The sequence below is a fragment of the Achroia grisella genome, unplaced genomic scaffold (assembly GCF_030625045.1).
Source record: "Achroia grisella isolate CSIRO2021 unplaced genomic scaffold, CSIRO_AGI_Agris_v1 utg779, whole genome shotgun sequence".
In the NCBI taxonomy this organism is placed as follows: Eukaryota; Metazoa; Arthropoda; class Insecta; order Lepidoptera; family Pyralidae; genus Achroia; species Achroia grisella.
The window spans coordinates 3,434,678-3,450,639 of record NW_026713019.1 but is presented as its reverse complement, the minus strand read 5'-3'; the positions used below and the strand labels follow the sequence as shown (position 1 = coordinate 3,450,639).

At 34.3% G+C, this 15,962-nt stretch overlaps 1 protein-coding gene across 1 annotated transcript in view; it reads left to right on the top strand.

Moving 5' to 3' along the window:
* LOC131850799 (kinase D-interacting substrate of 220 kDa B) overlaps window positions 1–15,962 on the top strand; it is a 39,512-nt gene that overhangs the window by 18,791 nt on the left and 4,759 nt on the right. The window contains exons 16-23 of the mRNA XM_059201160.1: window positions 2,454–2,648; window positions 3,270–3,534; window positions 4,073–4,238; window positions 4,828–5,006; window positions 5,284–5,411; window positions 7,223–7,453; window positions 8,269–8,433; window positions 8,960–9,062. Coding sequence (XP_059057143.1) covers window positions 2,454–2,648; window positions 3,270–3,534; window positions 4,073–4,238; window positions 4,828–5,006; window positions 5,284–5,411; window positions 7,223–7,453; window positions 8,269–8,433; window positions 8,960–9,062 — 1,432 coding nt within the window. The remainder of the gene's footprint in view (window positions 1–2,453; window positions 2,649–3,269; window positions 3,535–4,072; window positions 4,239–4,827; window positions 5,007–5,283; window positions 5,412–7,222; window positions 7,454–8,268; window positions 8,434–8,959; window positions 9,063–15,962) is intronic.

Here is a 15,962-nt window from a genome sequence, read left to right as displayed (position 1 = left end):
CACTGCGGCAGTGGATTGTGTATATTATTGTTTTTGATTCGTAATGCTTTTGGTCTGTATATGGTAGTCGGTTTAACGACCTCTTTATTTTCTTATTGGAATGGAGTATACCTTCACACATATCGTTTTTTGTCGTACTTTAATATTACACGTAAATAATAGGTCATGTTATGAAAAGGCTAGTATATTTATTTTTCATTTTTAGAAAAATCTTATAGGTATTTATTAACGTTGTCTTAACGCAATATAAGCCCAGTTATATCCCAGCTAGTGTAAACGACTGACGTTTGATGAAAGAGATATTAGTTTACAGTTATTTTTAATTGACATTATTGTTTGTCCTTGTTACACTTTGCATTTTGAAGTTGAAAATTGTCAAGTACAGGTGGAACTCTAAAGAAATTGCACTTTAGATACTTGCACCTAATAACTGTTTATGAACATATTAAACTGTGTTTTTTGTAAGATTGTTTGATATATACTATATTCTCCTCAAAATTACACAAAATTGTTATGTTAAACTACTAAATGTTCCGATACCTATATCTATATAGTCATACATATATGTATATAGTATCAAAAGACGATCGGGCATTAGGTACTCACTCATACTCAGTTGGAAAGGATAATAATTTAAAGTTCAATGTCCAACCGCGTACTTCCGAAGCCGAATTTGGACTTGTTTCTATTTCGACCGAAATCGAATCTTCCGTGAAGCACACTTGTACAAAATTTTAACGTAGTTCAAATGTGTGTTATTATGGTAAACTATGGTAAGTTAGAAAATTATGGTAGTAAAAATTATGCTATTATATTCGTAACGGTCTTATTTTATGAATAAACTAGCTACTCGCTCCGGCTTCGCACGGGTGTACATGTATTATATATATAAACCTTACTCTAGAATCACTCTATCCATTAAAAAACGGCTTCAAAACGCGTTATGTAGTTTTAAAGATTTAAGCATACATAGAGACAGACAGCGACAGCGACTTTATTTTATACTATGTGATGATAATGGTGATGATGAAGATTTACTTACCATTTTAAAATAATCAGTAAATCGATCAATTGATATTAAATCGTGTATTTTTAGTAAGTACTACATGTGCACGTAGATTTTTTGAGTCGCTTATGCGACTTTAATTGAAACAGTCGGTTGCTATAAATATTATTGTTTGTCGTTTATATCCTGCATGATTGTTGTGTTTATTGACTGGTCGGTTCGCTTGGAATAAGTATATTTCATGCTGCACAAATGTGGGTCTCGATCATTTTAACCACTATACTGCTCTCTCTAATGGTGTATTAAATTGTAAAATATGTTGAAATTGTAAAGTATGAATACATTAGAGGAAGTATGAAAGTGGCACCGGTGTCAGAGAGGTTGAAGAGTAATCGTCTATCATGGTATGGACATGTAATGCGTAGGAATGAGGATAATATTTTAAGAAAGGTGTTACATATGAATGTGGATGGTTATAAGGGCAGTGGAAGGCCGAAAAAGAGATGGATGGACTGTGTGAAAGATGATATGGTAAGAAAGGAAGCAAATAACGCGATGACTGCGAACAGGGATGAATGGAAGCGAAAAACATATTACGCCGACCCCAAATAAATGGGATAAGGAAGAAGCAGATGATGAGCGGATGCTGATGTAAAATATGTTACTGAATAGCAACGTAGATCGTATGTATAATTTTATACACATTGATACTGTTCATGCTAACATTGCGTAAAATCTCGTAAACCGTACACATTAAAAGTTATATGAAAAAAAATACAAATACATCGCATCTACTGTCGTTTTCATACATACATTTGTTAATATAAAATATCTCATTACTATATTTTATATGTACTATGTTTTCCACTGTTTAAAATTACTGGTACTGGAAGGAAAAAGGGGCGGTTTTCTACAATAGTGTCCAATTTTTATAATAATATCCACATTTGAGCAGCGTGAAGCCCCTCTGTAAAAGCCCTTTGTCTATGTGAAACTATTGTTGAGGTCTGTCTAGTCAATGCATGAATGATTCATGTGTGCCATGATGTAAATATGTATTTATAAGATGTATTAATTAATAAGTATTAATGTATTATTTCTTGAATTTATGTAATTGAATTTTCTTTTACCCGTTAAAAATATTTATACTTATATTTGTTGACGATAAATGTAGTAAAATATTGATATCTAGCAATTATACTAATGAGAATAAAAATAATGCAGCTTACAATGGTGGCCTTCTTAATTATTTATAAGGAATTTCATAATAATTTTATGCCACATTTTTAATAAAAGCACAAGTATGTGTGTTCAACTAAAAATACTGACATATTCTAAATGACGTGTAACTCTGTACTGTATCGATGCCATAAGAATTAATATATAAATCTATTTTTATCTGATTATACACTTTATGTATTTTTATTATAATTTATACATTACTCAGGCAGTAGAAATAAACAGTCGTCGCGCGTTATCCGAGAGCAACATTGGCGGGTGGGACTACCTACGGAACATGGTGCAGCTGCCATTCTACCTACAGAACTCAGCGTTGCGTCGCGTCAAGATCGCTCAGCAAGCCGCCACGCGGCGCATGCAAGCCATTAACGCTGACGACTTTTCTACCTCTCTGCAGAGATCTGTGAGTAGCATTATCGCGATTGATTGTACAATAAACATCATTTCGATATAGTAATTAACTACTACTAATAGCATACTAGTAGGTATCTTATAGCACACAATTAAATTCGACTACCATAACTGGAGCTCTTGGCTAGTTAGATTATAAACCAGCGCCGAAAATTATTTAAACAAAAAAAATTGTAAAATGACTCTATTTGAAAAGGAAGAGAATTCAACTAAAATTGAAAAAGTTCTAAAACGTAAGTTCTCAGAAGAACTAAAACTTGTATTTACATTTTTTTCAAATAACCACAAAAATATGTCAAAAATTCGAATAACCAAGTTTTTGGATTTTTTGTTGATAGATTTAAAAAATTACCTAATTCGCCGTATTTTTTATTTAAAATATTTATTATTTTATCTTATTTTGACTTAATATCGAAAAAGCTTTGAAATAAATAAATAATATTTTTTGCCATAACGTATCATAGGTATTGTCCCAGGTCAAGAATGACATGATACACCAGATATCTTTCGAAGCGGCCCTTCGGAAAGTCGGCGTCACAAATTAGTTAACCAGGAGTGGTCGGAGCCGGTGTAAAGTAGTCTACGGGATGTATTACCGCGGGTCGTTCCCCAGGTGTCGGCCCGGCGGCTGTCGTCGACGTCGGAGCTGATGTCGAGCCAGGAGCGCATCAAGGGCCAGCCGAAGGAGAGCGTGGTGGCGGCGCGCGCGCGGCGGCTGCGGCCGTCCGAGTCGGTGGCGTCGTCGGTGGCGTCCGGCCTGCACCGCGCCGCGCCGCCCGGCGCCGCAGACCTCGGCCGCGTGCTGCTCACCGACGACTACTTCAGCGACGTCAACCCGCGCAGCATGCGCCGCCTCATGAACGTCCTCTACATCACCGGTCCGTGACGCTACATCCCTACTTATCGCTTACGACTTACGGTTTTATGTATTTACTCACAATCTTTTTTCTTTAACCCCTGTTAAAAGTGTCGTGTTCTGCTCGGAGTTTATCCATGGAATGTTAAGAATAAATATGTAATTGAACCGAAAGATTTCTATGTTTTCTCCTTCTAGAGAAGTATATGGTACGAGCAATATGTGACTGATATTACAAACAAGCTAACTGACTACCTGATGGAAAATAGTAAGAAGTAGTACATGGACTTCACGCTATCCTATAATACCCGTGGGTATGCCTTATTCATTGCTACCTAGGAAGATAAGATGTCATGCCTCGATATCCTGTAATTTTGCAACCATAACACCACCATCTTTATACCACGTGCAATCGCATAGCGCCATCTAAACTAAGCATAGGGTTTTCTGATTACTGATAAATGGTGGTAACGAAGAAATGTTCACTTATTAAACGCTGAAAACATATTTATTAATAGTAAAAGGAAGAATGTATAACTACTACCCAATGTATATTGCAGGTCGTCTTCTTAAAGCGTTCCAAATCGAGTTCAACTGGTACCAGTTAGCATCGTGGGTCAACCTGACCGAGCAGTGGCCTTTCCGCACTTCATGGCTCATCTACCATCACGAAACTTATGAGGAGCACATCGACGATTCGACCTCACTCAAAAATCTCTATGAGAAGTAATACTATGTTTACGTTATTGAAAATCACTATTAGCTTGATTAGAATAATTAGACCAGCGGTCGCTAACTTTTGCCAGACTGGGACCTGAAGGATCCAATGAGTGGCACAAAGAGTAGTAAGGCGAGCTGCACTCTTTTATATTTTTACAATAGATGTCTATAATATAATCTACTAGCGATCCCGTGTAATTTTATCTGCGTCAAAAGTGAAAAATAATTAATTTTTATTTTCTTAATGCTCCACTCTTATTGAGGGTAGCGTGATGCCTTACTCGATAAACGGTCTATCCAAAACTGAAGAACTTTTAAATTCAAACCAGTACTTCCAGAGATTATCGCGATCAACCAAGCAAACAAAAAAACTATTCATAATTTCTTTAGATTAGTAATAAAATTATTAGTATACGTGATAAAAATAAGAGTGTCATTTAAGAAATGTCACAGACTACATGACCATTGTAGCCGCGCGTTACCCACCGCTAATCTAAACTACTTTATCATAATATTATACAAGTTGACGTCGATACTCTATTTCAAGTGATATGTCGTAACAAATACAGTCTAATTTATTTATTTATTATCACAGAGTTAAGCCCATGATAAGTGCTTTACGGGAGGCAAGCACATTGATGGAATTGGACAGAGACGAACGTAAACTGGAAGTATTCCTAAGTTTCCACCGTACCACGCTTACAGCTGCTGACCTCAAGATATTCTTGCCTTTCACAATCAATTTGGACCCTTACATTAAGAAGGTTATCAAAGGTTGGTTTATTAAAATATATTTAGACATAGTCACATTTTTTAAAAGTACCTACCCACCTTTCTAAACAAATACAAAAAGGCAGCAAGTTATGATTTTGCTAGCCTTAAATGTATTATTAAAGGACATTTTGACACAAGGTTAGAAAGAGTAAGCGAGTCTATTTCCTTCTCTTTCATACGAATACATTTGAGGATTATATACAAAATCGAATCATCTTTTACGTCGTGATAACTTTGTCATCTGTAATTATGTACTCATATTGTGAATGATTTGCAGAGGAGCAACTGCAATCCGTAGCGGAAGAAGATCCAGGGGCGGCAGGAGCTGTGGGAGGCCTACAGTGGGGGACTCCACAACATATTCGTCATTCCCATCCTCATTCCAAACTTTTCCATAGGAAAAATGTGAGTTTATAGTATTACTAGCTGTACCCGCGACTTCGTCCGCGTAAAATAGTGACCTTGACCAAATAAGAGCAAAATATTTAGTAATTTAACCCAATAAAAAAGTTTCATTGCCCTACCTTCAGAAATGAATTTTCATACAAATCAATCAACAGCCTAAAAAATAAGTTTCAAACTTCTAGCTTTAAAAATGACGATAATTCCATACAACCTTACATCTCCCCTTTCAACCCCTTACAACCCTTTTTATATATTTATATTTTTGGAACAGCCTAAAAATTACTTCCAAGCTTTAAAAATGTTAATACCTGCATTTACATGTTAATACATTTCTACTCCCCGTTTGACCCTTACAACTCATTTTCCTTAATTATATTTAATCAATAGCCAAAAAAAGAACATTCAAGCATTGAAAAAATTGACAATACCTTTAAAATTGACGATACTTCTATACAACCTCCTCTTTCAATCTCTTACAACTCATTTATCTAGACTACCTGTGTACAAAATTTTATTTAAATCAGTTCAGTAGTTTTGGCGTGTAATTGAAACAAACAGACAGACAGAGTAAATTTTACATTCATAATATCAGTACGGTATTTATTAAACTAACATAAAAAAGCAAATGAAAAAAGTTTCATAGTTCTAGCTTCAATGTGACGAATCTCCATAAAAACTTTTATTTGCTATTTTATTTTACCCCTTGAACGGTAATATTTTTACAAATTTTAAATGTTGTCTTTATTTAATAAACAGTCTAAATATTCTTTAACTTCTTTTGAAAATTTTAATAAATTTTTGATAAATCAATAGATGTGATTTTCGAAATTACAAACTGTCACTCTACTTGCGCGAACCATATCTCTGACTCTTCTGGCCAGAAGGGTTGAACGCGTATTCCGACCCTGAATAGCTCGGTAGGTGTTGTTTCCTACAAGGACATGTTCAAATATATATCTACAAAATTGTTAATATTATATGTCGTTTTATTCTTCAAAAATATGAATATGTTCTTACGTTTTTGTCCAAGAGCGGGGTCACCAGTTATAGGCGGTACCAGGATTATATTTATGTATTTATTAAATAAAATTGCAGAGCAAACGTTTATATATTTAAATTTATAAGGAGACAACGGATTGACAATAATCAGTTGCGCGCGCAACTTCGCATGCGCGCTGCTTATAAAAATGACATATATGTACAACACTATATGTATTCAACCGCATAAAGACAACCTTGTATTTCCATTTTCAACCCCTTACAACCCTTTTTTCGCATTAAAAAGTAGCCTATGTCCTTCCTCGGAGTCTAGACTATCTGCGTACCAAATTTCATTTTCTTTTCATTTAAATCTGTTCAGTAATTTTTGCGAGAAAGCGAGACAGACAGACAGACAGACAGAGTTACTTTCGCATTTATAATATTAGTAAGGATAACCATGATTTAATATTAAAATATTTAATTCGATATTCATAGAACAAATAATGAAGGGGGCGAGACGAGGTTATAGACATATATAGAGAATCTTTAAAAATACAAAAGTGCTGCAAGTGAGTGAGCAGAGTGAATAATTTAAACACGGCAATTCTATTATCCCTTTCAATTAAAAGATATTGATTAATATCAGCTGAGTTTCAGTGAAAAATATGTAATGGATTGAATGAATTTTATTTTGCCATGCCAAAACAAACATGTCTCTTTTTATGGTACTGGTCTGAACTTTGCTACGTTTAGAAACATATTTATTTTAAAAACATGTTTTCTAAATGTAGTAGAAAATTCGTTCCTAACGTTGATATATTTTGTAACAGCGCACATCGTCCCCGGGCGGACCCGGGCTGGGTGTTGGCAGTGGTGCGGTGGCTACGCCGCAACCGCTGTGGGTGGGCTGGGCCAACACGGCCGCGGGCTACCAGCCGCAGCCGCTGCAACCGCTGCAACCGCTGCACCAGCTGCAGCCGCAGTACGCGCCACAGCAACCCTCCCACCCCGCGTTAGCGCAGAACCCTTACCTTATGCTCAGAACAGCTTTTCCTGGATTGGTGAGTGTAATAAATACATTTTTATTTGCTACTTATTTAGTGATCCATTTTATGTATATTTCTATAACTTAATCTATACATATAAATGAAATTGCAGTGTTGGTAATATTGAAATAACCGTTTTTTACTACATGCATATGAATGTAAATACGGTACAAATACCAAAATATCATTTTTGTTTTTGTCACATTTGTCTCTCTGTGTGTTCCGGCTAATCTCTGAAATGTCTGGACCGATTTTGACGGGACTTTTTTTAGCAGGTAGCTGATATAATAAGGAGTAACTTAAGTTACTTTTATTTTAGAAAAATAAAGTTTTTTTCCACGCGGACGAAGTCGCGGGAACAGCTAAGCGTTCGTAATAATGCTCGATTCTTCGCTTAGTGATAACGAAAATGAACAGTAACGTTTAGTTAAATCAAATTTAGAAATATTATTTTGTGCAGTTTTGTAGCACCCTATAATGCCAGAAAAAACATCGATAAACAAAGAAATGAGTATTATCTATACTGTCTGTATTGTAAGTGCCAGTGGACTTTTTAGAGTAGTCTCAAGTACTTGGATATCACTTATTTAAAATTCCAAGAGGCTTAACTGTAAACTATGTTTCGGTTGCCTACATGATGTCCCTGGTGCCAATCATCTACCATATAGAGATTACAGTTTGTTTTGTCAGTTCTTCTAAATTGAATCTGTACGCTGAACTGGATGGTAGGGTAAAACATATGAATACAACAATAAGCTTAACGTGCATAAACGGCTAAAATGTCCTACATGAATAAATGATTTTTTATTATAATCATCTGTGATATATAGAGCGACGTGTCGAACCTGCGACTGTCGACGATGAGTACGGAGCGCGTGTGTAGCGTGGCGCGGGAGGCACTGGGCGCAAGTGGCGAGTTAGCCGCCACCGCTTTACTTAGACACCACGTATGTGGCCTAGCGCTCACCGTCTGCCGCCTGCAGGAACTCGAACCGGTACGTATTATATCTACCACCGACCCGCAGCGGCTTCGAATGGGTACTGGGTTGGTCTGTATATGAAATACATATGAGAAGGTGGTATTAGTGGGGCTTTCAACAATAGTAATAGAACCCAAAACAACGACAGCTAGAATTTTTCTAGATAGGTTAAGCGCGCTTATCTCGGAAACAGATTAACCGATTTGAGTGAAGTTTTCACTATTGTAATGTTCCGGTTTACGATAAAACATATTGTTATACAGATACGAAGTCGCGTACTCAGCTAGTTTTAAATAAGTTCAATATTTTCAATGTTCACCCAATTATAACCAAAATATCAATATATTTCCTCTATTAATTTAGATATAATAAGTGTGGCTGTTTGTATTGGCGTGGGTGATTTCTGTATTATGTATCTATTTACAAAAAAAGTGTATTTACGTATTTCTATCCTTACCATAAATTCAGTTTATCTTGGGACTAAATGGCGCTGATTGAATTTTCTTGGATTATTCTTATAAGAACTTGATTTATTGTGCAGGTACTGGAACTACCATTCGGCGACTGGGAATTATTCAAGCTTCTCATTATAAATCTACGTGAACTGGAAGCAAACATGCCCACTAACGCGCCAACTGTAACCGGTGAGTACCTTGTCACCACAACAGAGTATACATATATTATATTAGATGAAATAGATATAAATAAATCCAGTTGGACAACAAATTAAAAAAAAATTGTCATGGGAAACACTGACACACTAGGTTCAATGTCAAATATGTTAATACATTAGAAAAAACAGTATTACTGTTTGTATATTCAGTATTCACCAACTAACATCCACAATGATCACGGAGAGTTAAATGCATATCTAAAGATATCTGCACATAAGAATATATATATACATATATATATATATATATATATATATATATATATATATATAATATATAATATCCCCTTGGGCACTTTGTGGCTCAGACGGCCGTATAGGTAGTTTTTTGTTGATCCTTTTTCACTTGTTGATCCGGAGGCCTTTTGTTGATCTAATGCCAGATGACCATATGTAAATGTTGCTCCGTTTTGAGCCACAACTGTCACGACGAGTAATAATAATAATTAAGTGATTTATACACGATTTTATACAAATCCACCTTTTTGGCATACGAGCACTTCTTGATCCAATTCAAACGGGCCAATCAGGGTGCAGCATTTGCCAAGGGCTTCCTCATTGGCACGTTTGGGCAACTACATTATGGCTACAGTAACTTAATAATGTCTAGCTAGTATTTCAAGAATAATAGTCTATCTAATCTAAATATTTATAGAAATCAGTCTGGAGTAACGTGACTCCAGATCAAACCTCAATACTTGTTATTTTTTGGACGGGAATCTTTTCTTTTGTAACAACGTTACTGAGCGAATAAAGAGAAGACGCAACAGCGGATCCAGGGGGGAGCGTCATGGAGGTCATGGGAGTCATGGGGGCGTCATGACTCTCCCCCCCCCCCCCTTAGCCCAGAACTTAGGTAGACCACTAATTGAACTAAAAAATAATGAAACAGCAAATTTTTTTGCACGATCGGAGTGTTGGTGCAGTAGTATTAATTATAATTAAACATTGTTACTTAAAACATAACAGTTAAAGTACTATAACACTAAAAGCAAAATAGGTATTTTCAAAATACTTTTTCAAAATAAATTACCCTTTGAGTTTTTGTCCAAACCTCAGATATTTTATTTATTTTAGGTATATCAATCAATACATAGTATAGCATAGTACAGTCTGTCTGTCTGTCTGTTTGTTCCGGCTAATCTCTGAAATAGCTGGACCGATTTTGACGGGACTTTTTTTGGCAAGTAGCTGATGTAATAAGGAGTAACTTACGCTACTGTTATTTTAGAAAAATAAAATAAAATTTCACGCGGACGAAGTCGCTGGGGCCAGCTAGTCTATAGATATACCGAGATTTAATGTTTAAGTTGCTATTATGTTATTGACAAAATTTTACTGTAATGTTTACTACATGCATATGAATATATATAAGGTACATATACCAAAATAACTATTTTTATAATTTTAGTCTGTCTGTCTGTCGGTCTGTTTGTTCCGGCTAATCTCTGAAATGGCTGGACTGATTTTGACGGGACTTTTTTTCGCAGGTAGCTGATGTAATAAGGAGTAACTTAGGCTACTTTTATTTTAGAAAAATAAAGTTAAAAACCACGTGGACGAAGTCGCGGGAACAGCTAGTGTATAATATATTAGAGATACCTACGTGTTTTTTTATTGATGACTAGCTGTACACGGGATTTCGTCCGTGTTGAATTTAACTTTATTTTTCTAAAATATAAGAAGTTAAATTCCACGCAGACGAAGTCGCGTGTACAGCTAGTTGTCGGTAGTCTAGCGATTTAGCTAGCACACTACTTTGATTCCTGCTTGGTGGTCGAGGGTTCGATTCCTCGCACGCTGCAAACATTTGTATTCATGAGTATGATTGTTTGTAACGGTCTGGGTGTTTTCTATGTATAGATAATATATATGTATTTACGAAAAAAAATCTTTGTATTTATATCAGTACCCATAACATAATCTTCAGCTAGCTTAACTTGGGTCTAGATGAAGCTGTGTGAATTGTCCTGAGATTACTATTATTACTATAATAAATCTTTTCAAATCAGCCGATGTTTATTTTTGCCATAATACGTGCTGTTACCATGTGATAATATTACGTACGTACTTATTAAACTATTAACTTATTATTAAATTATTAACTATTTATACTGTTTTAAATGTGATGCGTTCATTATTTATATTTCCTTTGAATTAAAGACAAATGTATATATATATATATTTATATACACTTGCACACTTAGTTGATCCAGCCACGATCCGTAGATATTGCTGATCCACTGTCTCTCTCTTTCTATCACTATCTTTGTATTCTAATATGCGATGTTGCCGTTCCGGCCGAGACCATGCGTTGTTGCCAAATGTATTCGTCGATAGTAGTAGATACTTATACTCGATATATATTTTTTCAACAATTTCCTGCAATAGTGAATCCGTATCGGCATTTTTTTTAAATGCACAAAGATTTTTTGGCTCTGAATATATTTAAAAATCATTTACTTGTGTGTTGATGAATTTATATACTAGTACATGAAGTACCTAATACTTGTTTTGATTTGAATAGGTAGCGATATTATGAATTTATTATACGTAATCTAAAGATTTTGACGAAATAAAAGTAATTAGTTATCTGTTAACCTTGACTTCATGCTGGCACCAGTATTATCAGATGATGAACATACTCTTCGAAAACTTACAGCAGAAATATCGTGTTTGGACTCATTAGATAGGTCTCGATGAATAGAGTTTAAAAAACTTAAAATAAATGGTACATTAGAAATAATGTATAAAAACCCCTTACGTAAAATTCAACCACTTTAAACTTAATAATAATAATAATTAGGAAAAGAGAAAAGCTATACATGCACTGAAAGTAATTGATGCCTTCCACACAATATTTTCAGTATTAAACAACTCTGTTTGTTCAGTAAAAGTGTAAATACACTGGTAACCTTTAATCATATTTTATATGCAAACATTACATATACAAACACTAAAGTTTTATTTCAGAATAGCCAGTAGTTTTCAAGAAATAAGTCTTTGAAATTGTACGTGTAACTTATATATATACCTACTAGTTTTTTCACCATAACAAACAACACCAATATGACCTAGTTAGTAGTTTACCTGTGTACCAATTAATAATAATAGTAATCTCAGGACAATTCATACAGCTTCATCTAGACCCAAGTTAAGCTAGCTGAAGATTATGTTATGGGTACTGATATAAATACAAAGATTTTTTTCGTAAATACATATATATTATCTATACATAGAAAACACCCAGACCGTTACAAACAATCATACTCATGAATACAAATGTTTGCAGCGTGCGAGGAATCGAACCCTCGACCACCAAGCAGGAATCAAAGCAGTGTGCTAGCTAAATCGCTAGACTACCGACAACTAGCTGTACACCCGACTTCGTCCGCGTGGAATTTAACTTCTTATATTTTAGAAAAATAAAGTTAAATTCAACACGGACGAAATCCCGTGTACAGCTAGTCATCAATAAAAAAACACGTAGGTATCTCTAATATATTATACACTAGCTGTTCCCGCGACTTCGTCCACGTGGTTTTTAACTTTATTTTTCTAAAATAAAAGTAGCCTAAGTTACTCCTTATTACATCAGCTACCTGCCAAAAAAAGTCCCGTCAAAATCGGTCCAGCCATTTCAGAGATTAGCCGGAACAAACAGACCGACGGACAAAAATTGTAAAATATGTTATTTTGGTGTATGTACCGTATTTATATTCATATGCAAGTAGTAAAAAACGGTTATTTCAATATTACAAACAACAGGCTTCAACATTCTCAAGTACCACAAAAAAGATGTTTTTTTATCAAATAAACAGTTTTTATTAAAAACAAGCTGTTCCCGCGACTTCGTCCACGTGGAATTAACTTTATTTTTCTAAAATAAAAGTAGCCTAAGTTACTCCTTATTACATAAGCTAATTGCCAAAAAAAGTCCCGTCGAAATTGGTCCAGCCATTTCAGAGATTAGCCGGAACAAACAGACCGACAGACAGACAGACAAAAATTATAAAAATTGTTATTTTGGTATATGTACCTTATATATATTCATATGCATGTAGTAAAAAACGGTTTTTTCTATATTACAAACAGACACTCCAATTTTTATTAAATGTATAGATGTATAGATTATTATTTATTTATTTATTTATTCATCCAAAATAATACAAATTGTGTAGGATAACGTAATAGTAACATTACAGTAAAATTTTGTCAACAACATAATAGCAACTTAAACATTAAATCTCGGTATATCTATAGACTAGCTGGCCCCAGCGACTTCGTCCGCGTGAAATTTTATTTTTCTAAAATAACAGTAGCGTAAGTTACTCCTTATTACATCAGCTACTTGCCAAAAAAAGTCCCGTCAAAATCGGTCCAGCTATTTCAGAGATTAGCCGGAACAAACAGACAGACAGACAGACAAAACTTGTAAAATATGTTATTTTGGTGTATGTACCGTATTTATATTCATATGCAAGTAGTAAAAAACGGTTATTTCAATATTACAAACAGAAACTCCAATTTTATTTACATGTATAGATGTATAGATTAAAAAAAAGTAACAGTCATAAGGCTAGTCGTATGCCTAATATATATAATAATGTAATAAATTCATTTAAACAGAAATTGCGGGAACATTATTTAAATTTGTAACTTTTTTACTGTCCTTCTCCTTTTTTCACATCTTTCTGTTATATCCATATAGTTCTCTCTATATTTTCTGTTTTTCTTACTTTCAATTTGAGACTGTACTTATAATTTGATTATCGGATCATTATGTATTTACTTATATATAATATTTATACATTTATGGGTTATATTTACATATATATTTATGTATGTATACTGTTATTTTTTTATAGAAATGTATATTTTGCTTATCTTTATTATCTTTATAAATCTTTTTTTGACATTTCTTATTTATATTAGTGCACCGCCAATAATCTTTCTCTGCACCACTCATGGTTGCCTGGTAAATAACGCGGCAAAATATTAAGTCCGCCACATGTACAAATTTTTTTGTGCATTAAAGTTAAAGAAATAAAAAAATACAATACTGTTTAATGAAAATGCGTGTTGTCTAGTGCTTTGAGATGTATCAAAATAAGGTCAACAAAAAAGTCCGTGATGGTATATGTCTATCTCTTAAGGATAACCAACAATAACCATTTTTTATCTTTTACATTTTACGGGATTTTTTTTTATCGTATGTTTCCCTTAAAATCATGTAAACTATGTTATTATGTCATAATCTAAAGAAATAATAATATTTTATAGTGACATATCCACTATAAAATACCAAAAAGTAGCAATGTAATTCGTTACGCGCGAATCAGGTGTTATAAGGTCAAAGGTCGGTGCACCCCGCGTATTTGAGTGTAGAGTTTATAGTGCTTCTCTGGATGTCTTTAAGAGAAAATGGCAGTATGTACGTGTATATGTACAAGTCCTTAAGTGTTAACTTTTTCAAATGTACAATAAAGAATAAATATTTTTAAGTACAGTACTTACGTACATTAATATAATACCTACTTTTTACTTGTATCTATTGTTATCAAAATTAAATTATAAGTTCTTAACTTGACCACGACTATGTGACCCTCTCTTGGCGCCAAAACGAGTGAAAAAATGAACAGCATACGACGACGACGCAGTACGTATAGAGTGGAGCAACTGCTTATTCAGTTTTATTCAACTATTTAGTCCCTCCACCGTTACAATGAATGGAGGCGGATATTACAATGTACGTAGCATTGCGAATATAAAATATCTAGATTAGGTATAATAAATTCATAATTCATAGGCCGTTACGGTATCAGAGCCAAAGTCTTCTTTCTTTGTTTATGTACTGTTAGATGCGACAGCGACTTTGTTTTTATATTACTATGTAATGATTGATATACCTAAAATAAATAAAATATCTGAGGTTTGGACAAAAATTCAAAAGGTACTTAATTTTTAAAAAGTATTTTGAAAATACCTATTTTGCATTTAGTATTTGAAATACAAAACACAAAACTATTTTTGTTTTTAGAGTGACATTTCTATGAATTCACTGTCGATAGCGAGCGGTGCGATGGAAAAAGATAACCGTTTATAAAAATATAATAAATAACCCTGGACAATTAACACAGACTGATACTGAACTGATATAAATAGATATTTTTATTTTGTAAATACATATATAATATACATATAAAACATCCAGACCGATGAAAACAATCGATGACCGATGAGTACAAATGTTTGCATCGTGCGAGAAATCGAACCCGCGACCATCGGATGTAAAGCGGTGTGACCACCGAGGCAGTCGAAATATATAAATAATCTTATGAATTTAATTTATTCTAATTTGTTTATGTGCGCGGGGTGCGGTGTACGGTGCTCCCCCTGCCTCCACCGTTGCTGGAGCTTGCATGTATGGAGCATTGCGAATATAAAATATCTAGATTAGTAAATTCATAATTGATAGACCGTTACGGTATCTATATATATTCGGATTAAAATAAGTATCGCAGTAAGGACCAGTATATAAAGTGATCAACACAATTAACTGATTTTTGAAATATATATACAGAGCCAAAAAGTCTTTGTGTATTCAAAAAATATCTAATTTGTTTGTGTGCGCGGGGTGCGGTGTACGGTGCAGGGGGGACCCTGCCTCCACCGTTGCTGGAGCTTGCATGTATGGAGCATTGCGAATATAAAATATCTACATTAGTAAATTAATAAATTCATAATTGATAGACCGTTACGGTATCTATATATATTCGGATGAAAGTAAGTATCGCAGTAAGGACGAGTATATAAAGTGATCAACATAATTAATTGATTTTTGGAATATATTCAGAGCCAAAAAGTCTTT